The 8412-nt window shown below is 31.3% G+C and overlaps 1 protein-coding gene across 1 annotated transcript; it reads right to left on the reverse strand.

Moving 5' to 3' along the window:
* Window positions 1-910: 910 nt before the first annotated feature.
* Window positions 911-1917, reverse strand: LOC137814280 (LOB domain-containing protein 29). The gene is made up of 2 exons (XM_068616913.2): window positions 1643-1917; window positions 911-1534 (listed from the first exon to the last, which is right to left on the reverse strand). Exons 1-2 carry the CDS (start codon window positions 1913-1915, stop codon window positions 1154-1156), a joined length of 654 nt encoding a protein of 217 aa, XP_068473014.2. The 5' UTR covers window positions 1916-1917; the 3' UTR covers window positions 911-1153.
* Between the last annotated feature and the right edge of the window lie 6495 nt (window positions 1918-8412).

The raw sequence follows: 8412 nt of genomic DNA on the forward strand, positions 1-8412 counted from the left end.
AATAGAGCAGTAAATTGGTTGCTCTCTCACCTCTCAATTTTTCTACTCACCTTAGGACAAGAAGTAATAATGTACACCTTATTTAGAATGCCTGATTTTATGCATTAAGGGGTAACTACTTACAAATACTACTTTGATTTGTTTCTATTTTATCTTCGGTTTTAAGTTACATAGAACACAGATTAAGAAATGAAAACTATTCGTAATCTTTAATATGTTATTTATATATCTCAATTATTATCCAACATTTCACATATTATTATTTCTCTGTTCTTATAATGATATAATGCTACAAGGTTCAAATTATTGTCATTTAGAGTGTTTTGGAAATTAAAAAGTCTGGGCAAACGAACACGTTCATAGACAACTTATTCGAGAGGCCCTGGAAAAAGAAAATATCAAACATATGGTATATTTCTGGTTCTTGCTAAGCATTTGTCTGTATTTCTTCAACATCTTATCTCCAAAAATCAAGGTAAGAACAATAAAATTTTGTAGTTTCATAATGTACTTTAATATTACATAAGCTTATTGATCTGGTTTAATTTGCTGAAACAAAGGTAAACGGGGGAATTGAAGAAATGTCACAAGTTTCATCATTTATCAACCAAAAGTGCTTTTCCATAAAAAATCATTCAGAGCAATATATTGTGTCAGTGGGTGAAGCCTGATTTAATGGCATTAATTACTGAGTAATATTCTCTATCTGCATATATATGCTCCTTTTCCCTCAAACCTAGAGGTTACTTGTTTAATATATCAGTTACTTTGGGATTACCATTCCCTAGTCTATTCCATATATATTTCTTTCCAAATATTTTCAATATGCAAACCTATCTTTTAGGTCAAATTTAGGATCTTCACCAAGTCCGTAAACAAACATAATTTAGTTCATATACAAAAACCAAAGTTTATCATTAAGATTTTATTATTATTCTAATAAATACCAATATTTCACTAAGCTAAACAAAACAATACTAGAATGTGGATCCCCATTACAATTCACATTTCTAGGCTTCTTCAAGTAATAAAGAAGTGTATGCTTCTCAACACATGTGCAACAATTCAAAATTGATAAAGTTGTCTTCACCAATTCTTTCATGCAGACTCTGATCTTTCATTAAGTAAATTTTATTACCACCAAAACTCACTCTTACTGAAGGTTATCCACTTGATAAAAGGTCCACTGCCTTTGCATGTCACAGGACATGGAGTTACAACTCTCTTCAAAGCTAGAAAAGGAGATGCTTTCCGCTACTGTTACGGAATTGTCATCATCATTTCCAATAGGGTTTGGGTCCATAAAGGTATTAGTATTTCCATAATACTGTGTTGAAGTATTGGTGGACAATTTAGGAAGAAATTGTGAAGCCGAGTTGGAATTCTCCGTCTGGAACCAACTCTCAAGATATTGGGGAAAATTGGTAGATTTTCCTAAGTATTTCTCATTAGGGGTTTCAGTGGCAGAGGCATTGAGATAGATCTGACCTGCCTGTTCCTTGAGATGAACTAGTTGTGCTTGTAAATTCACCACCTACAAAGATCAAAGAAAAAAGTGGATATATTAGTGAACAAGTATAAGCAGAAATCAGCTAGGGTTTTCAATATATAGTAAGATTATGCTTATGAGAGGGAAATAAACCTGTTGTTGGAGTGAAAAAATATGAGCAACACAGCCATAAATTGGATCTTGAAGTCTAGCTTGAGCTTCATAAGAGATAGTGACAGCAGCTTCACAACGGTCACTCACAGGAAGGTGAGCAAGGAGCTTTGAGACATTGCTTGCACCAAAGACCTTATGAATGGCTGCAAAATGGGTGGCACCCTGTTCATGGCAAAAGTAAGGAGCAAAAACACAACCTCTCACACACTTCCTTCTCAAGAATTTGCAGGCTCCACAAGGAGAACCAGTCATGTTGGCCTTTTGGTTGGGGGGTTTGTGGTCTTTTAGGATTTTGGGCTGTTTCTGGGTCTCTTCAACCTTGTGCAAATCATAATCACTTATCACCATCTTTATATACACGGCAGCAAGAGGAAATGGTGGATTAGAGGAAGGAATATTTAATTACACTAGGTCCCCTTAATGGCCTACAGTGTTCAATACTTTTTTCCCGTATAAAACACTTTCATCCCCTTCTACCGAAATTTTTTATTTGTCAGAAAATGAGATTCCATTTCAACATCCTTATACGACAAAAAAGGTAGCATTAACCAAACCCATTTAGTTTGATGATTTGGTCTATGAGCTCTTGTCCTTTCCTTTCTTAATAAAATGTATGCTACCTTGTGTATGCGATAATAATAGCCGCAAGTACATTTATTGGACTACTTATTTATATACCAATCTGAGTTATTTAATAGTTCTTTACTCACCATGAACTCAATTTTTACAACCTTAGAAATGAGTGCTAGACTAACTTATTAGTCAATTCATGTTGATGCTGGTATGATTTCTCTTGACCAAATACATTTGATTTAAACTTGGAAGCAAGAATTATCTTCCATCTGCGACAAAAAAAAAAGAATGCCCAACTGTTACCCACACATTGGTTCGTTTCCACGTTTCTTAATCAATTGTTTATATGTCACATATATGCATGATTGGAGTAATTAACAAAAGGATGGCACTATGAGGACTGCTATATCTACATTGTGACATGAGCCAGTGTCTCTGATCCTTTTGAATACACACGTATTTGAACTCCTATCTAGAAGGATTTAAATTTGAACTAGTTAGTAGAAATTACTTACAGTAATCTTCTGCGATAAAAAAACTCTTATCTTCCTAACTGTTAAATCTCGTGAAAACAACTAGTATACTCAGTCATCCTCCGGATGCAAATAGAGGACATTAGAAACTAAGACAGTTTCAGATGAGATTTGTTCTAGCTACATAAGATAAATGATAGATACGTGGCCAAGGGTGATAGAACTAGATAAAAGTTAGACTAAGTTCAGTCTGTGACTCTACTAAAAGGGTGTACTTTAATCTTGTATTTATGTACGAGACTGATATTTGGTAAATATGTCTGCATGTGTCCCATTAACGATTTACAGTTTCATGGCCTAATTAAGCACATTGCCTTATAAACCTAAGTTAAAAAACCGGAGAAAGAATGAATATTTTTGGTCCATGGAGAAGAATGAACATAGTCAATGTTCACCTCAACAGACACATAGTGAAGTTCAATCATTTATAATAAGGGCGGCACAAATTACCACGGTACTTATATTGAAAAACTTAACATAAAGAATGAATTGGGATTAACTAGAACTTATGATTATATATTCCATTAGAGTTTAAACAATTAATTTTCCTGGCACACACTGTCAAAGTTGAGTAATCTGGAGACAAGTTTGGCTCTTCGAGGGGCTCTCTAATAAGTTAGAGGGGATTGGTATTAAAGATGTTAAAAAATAATGATCAAAGTTATTCTTCTGGTGGATTTTTGTTATGGGAATATCATTGTCCTACAAGGTAATCAAGATGTAAATCAGGTGAGAAAAAAAATGAGATTCTAAAAATGAATGAAACAAAAGGGTTGTGACAGTAGTTGAGCATACCTAGAACCTAAACAGGACAGAGAGAGGGCCGAGAAGATGTGATTTGTTTGCCCTTTCCAGACTTGAAATTTGTTCAAGTGTTGGAAGTCATGGTTTGTGATGAAGAGCGTATAAATAATTAGTTATTATAGTATAAAAATATTGTACGTGTACTCTCTCAAACCTTTGAAATGAAACACTCTCTTGTGTCTAATATACGCACCAACATGTAGGACCATCCCAAATGTGCAATGGGTCCCTCCTTCAATACTAGCTAATAATGACATCCTAACAAAAAGTTGCAAAAAAAATAAAAATTAATCAAATAACTTTTAAGAAACATACCACTTGTGATTATATTCAATGGATTTTATTTCGTATAAAATCTAGGTCATAAGAAAAATATTATTGCTTAATCTTAGGTTACTTATGCTATCTCTGCTCAATGATACCAGTAATTTTCCTAAGTACACATCCACTAGGAAAAATCACCAGTAAGTAGGAGCTCATAGGCGAAATGTATGAAGCTTTAAGGGTATTAGACACACTATACCTTTATTCATATATTTTGGTCAGTTTTTAAATTTTTAACTTTGATGTAACGAAGACTTCTTTTATTTAGTTGAGATTGTCAGAGGAGTTGCAATAAGAGGAGTGTTTTTTTGGGATTGTGCCGTTGAAAAAAAAAACAGATTAGATTGGACAAATGGAAGGTAGGTTCGTTTCGATAGATGGAATTTATTTTGATGGCGGGGAGGATATGTCTGATTAATCCACTCTTTTATTTATCTTTATTCAAGATGTCTTCCATAGTGTCGAAGAAGATTGTGACTTTAATGAGGAATTTTTTTATGGGATTGAGGGTCTGAAGGGAGGAAATTGTTTGGGTTTCTTGGAACAAGGTTTGTGAATCTCGGGAAGTGGGCGACCTTGGAATTCTTAATATTAGGCTTTTCAATGTGGCCTTATTGGAAAATGGATATGGTGCCTGAGTCTGGGTAAGGGTGAACTGTGGAAGGAGATTCTAGAGTCGAAGTATGAAGACATTTGAAAGCGCAAAAGTTAAACAACATTGATTCTCTTTGGTGGAGAGATTTGAAGGAGATATGGATGTTAGAAGACAGAGGAAGGACTTTTGAAGACCGCTTTAAGTGGGTATGGATAATGGGAAGGAAGTCTTCTTCAGAAAGATAATTGAGTGGGTTTTAGTGATATGAAAAGTAGATTCCCAAGACTTTTCTCTCTGTTTGTGGTTAAAGATCTTAAGCTTTTCCGATGTGGGGATTAAATTAATAACATTTGGGTGTGGAATTTAATTTGGAGAATGGGTATTTTCGAGTGGGAGAAGAATCAGGTTAGTCAGCTTCTTGAGGAGGTGCACGGTTTGAGTCTCGTCCTGAAAAATGAGTTGGAAAATTAGGATAGATGGATTTGGAATAATGGTGAGTCTATCGAGTATTATGTTAATTTTGCCTACCGTTTCTTAAGGGGAGAGGAAGAAGTGGAAACTAAGCGGTTGTATAGTTCTTTCTGGATGATAAAGACTTTGCCCTCAGCTCATGTCATTGCTTGAAGGGTGCTAGAAAATAAGTTAGCTACTAAGGTCAACTTGGAGAGACATGAGGTTGAATTAGAAAGTATTTTATGTTTGCCTGTGTGGGACGAATAAGGAAACAACAAGTCATTTATTCTTTGGTTGTAAAATTGGTTGGCTAGTTTGGAACCTTTGCTTCGAGTGGTTAAGGCTATGCTCGGCTGTTCATCACACTTCTGTCTCACATTTTCTGCAGTTTAATATACATGAAACACCTACTTCTGTTAATTTAATTTTGAGAAGTGTTGGATTGCGATGGTATGTGATATTTGGAGACATAGGAATAAACATATATGTAAAGGTGGAGTAATTGATTGTTTTGAATTTTTTTTTCCATGGCTCAACTAAAGGTCTGGTCTTGGGTAACCTTTGAAGTTAGTTCTGCTTGTTTTTCCTTTTGTGATTGGTGTCTGGATCTCCTAGAATTTTATGTATATTTGATTAAATATATGTAATTTATTTGGGTTGGTATTTGTTTTAGTAGGAAGTTAGTGACAACCTTATGAAAGGAAGAGATTCGTTTCAGTGCAATTTTATACAAAGGTTAGATCACCCCTAAAGTGTTTCTTATTTATTTTATTTTTTATTGTTGATAATAAAAGAATTTATATATTTTGATCAATTTATATATTTAGGAATTTTTTCGTTTTTATATAAATGGGTATTTTTTAAAATATTAGTGAGTTGTGTTTTTAAAGATGATTTTCAGTTTTTTTTTTCCTTTTTAACTGAATGGTGTTTAGAAACATAACTTTTGATTTTTTTTATTATTTTTAACAGAAATCTGATCTTTTTTTATATTTTTTCTGTTTTTTATATTTTTATATTTTTTTAATTTTTTTTTTTTGGTTTTTTAGTTTTTCAATTTTTTTTAGTTTTTTGGTTTTTTAGTTTTTCAATTTTTTTTAGTTTTTTAGTTTTTTAGTTTTTCAATTTTTTATTATTTTATTTTTAGTTAAAGTAATTAATTAATTAATTTTTTTAATTTTTATTTAATTATTTTAAATAAAATTATTTAAATATTAATATTTTTTTATAATAAGGAAAAATAAAATGCCATTAAATATATAATAATGGTATATAAATTAAATTTAAGAAGAAAATGCATGCTAAGTTTTTTTATATTATTTATTTTTTAAATTTTATATTTAATTAATCTTGTTTATTATTATAATTTAAATAATATTTAGTAAAATTAAGTAATTAATTTTTTTTTAAATTGTACATTTAATTAATTTTAATTGAATATAATTTAAATAAGTCATTATTATAATTTAAATAAATATTTAATTAGTTTAAGTAATCATTTAACTTATTATTGTAGTTTAAACAAATATTTAATAATAAAATAATAAAATTGAAAAACCAAAAGGATAATTAAAAAACAAAAGAAATATAAAAAAAATATAAAATTATACTTCAAAGCACAACTTCTATTAAAAAAATATCAAAAGTTATACTTTCAAGCATGACTTTAGTAAAAAAAATTGAAAGTTATGTTTGAAAACACAGCTTAATATACCCTCTTATCCCTATTATCTCACAAACTTCGCATAATTTAGCTCTGTCACAGTTCATATGTTGGAAGGGTGCTAGATCAAGTAATAACACTAATGTAACTCAGAATTAGGAATATGCAAACACAATTGAAAATGGGCTTTGAAGGAGAGTTAGTCATTTTCATGTTAATAACTCAATTTCATACTCTTGCTTATCTCTCACTATTTATTTTATGTATGTGTGCTATAATTTTATCTTTCAATCTACATTTGTTGTTTTTTTATAAACAACAAAAAATAAATTAATTAAAATGGAATATTATGGGTGTTCCAACCCTTTTACTCTATTGTCTAGTCATTGTACATTTGTACATATCCGCATTTGTTATTGTTGTTATTATGTTATGTGTAGTACCAGGAGGTAGTATTGTTAGGCTAACCAACCATTTACTAATTTGAGCATTCCTCATGTATTCTGTCTTGATATAAGTCTACAATTTTTGGTACCCTCCACAACATGTGTTCTATTGTCTTGATGATGATACATGAATTATGACCTGCAATAAAACAAGGATAAATTTTAGGTAAATAGACTAAAAGTTGTTATCTAGTAAATTAGTGCATCATAATATGCTTCATAATTTACCATCCACCACAAGTAACATGTTATGACATCCCCTTGTCCTTAGTTTCCTAATTCTCCTCCTTATATCACTAATGCTAAGAATAACCTTTTATGTAAACTCTAGCAGTCATTTTTACACACATAGTTGGCCACAAACATCAGTCAAAAAATGAAAAGACAGTCTTACCAAATTTATAGTGCATCCATGCCCATATTTTAAGGTGTGTTTTACTGAAGATCTCCTCTACATCCAAACATGCATTCCTAAAACTAATTGCACTCCTTTGATCATAGATACATCTAATAATTGTTATTTATATCCCTCTCCAAATCTTATCTCCTACCTCGTTCAATTTAGACAAGTTAAACTGCATAAAGTGAAAGATAGGTTGATGTTGCACTACAGTCACCCCTACCCATTTTTGCACATATTGCATACTTTCTCAGCATATTTACATGTGTGGAATAGGTGACTAATTATTTCATTACATATATCACACATAAAACATGTATTATTTTTAATTTGTATATCTTAACAACTATATTTTCTTTAGTAGGAAGTCCACCTATGATTACTCTTCTTGCCAAATGATGTAAATATGCAATTGCTTTGGTTTTCCAAAACATGCTAAATGTATATGACAACTCCCCACTAATATAATTTTCAAGCTTTCTATATCTTGATTTCACCTGTATATGTCATCCTCTTTGACCTTCCGTACTCATTCGTCAATTGTTTCCTTATGAACATTTAGTTTATTTATGTCTTGTGTGAACTCTATGACTTGTTTTTTCCATTCAAATTATTTCTTTTTCCACCATACCCAATTTTCACCTATTCATCCACCTACATCCTTAATAGTTACGTTGATTTTACATTCTCAAATATTCAAGGGTATTTTTGACTAAGAGATAAATCTCCACTCATTTATCTTCCCATAATTTTATTATTTCCTGTTGTTCTACTCTCCATGTGACATTTTCATCAAACCACTCTTCGTTTTTTATTCAATATTCTTTTAAAATTAAAAGTTCTTAATCAAAAGAAGTTGAGTTAACCAAAAATGAAAAATAATATTTTCATTTAGAACTTTTATTTTTCAGGTCTTAAGTTGTTCCATGAAAATGGCTTGAATGACTTGTCAACAATG

The sequence above is a fragment of the Phaseolus vulgaris genome, chromosome 1 (genome assembly GCF_051622355.1).
Source record: "Phaseolus vulgaris cultivar YP4 chromosome 1, ASM5162235v1, whole genome shotgun sequence".
In the NCBI taxonomy this organism is placed as follows: Eukaryota; Viridiplantae; Streptophyta; class Magnoliopsida; order Fabales; family Fabaceae; genus Phaseolus; species Phaseolus vulgaris.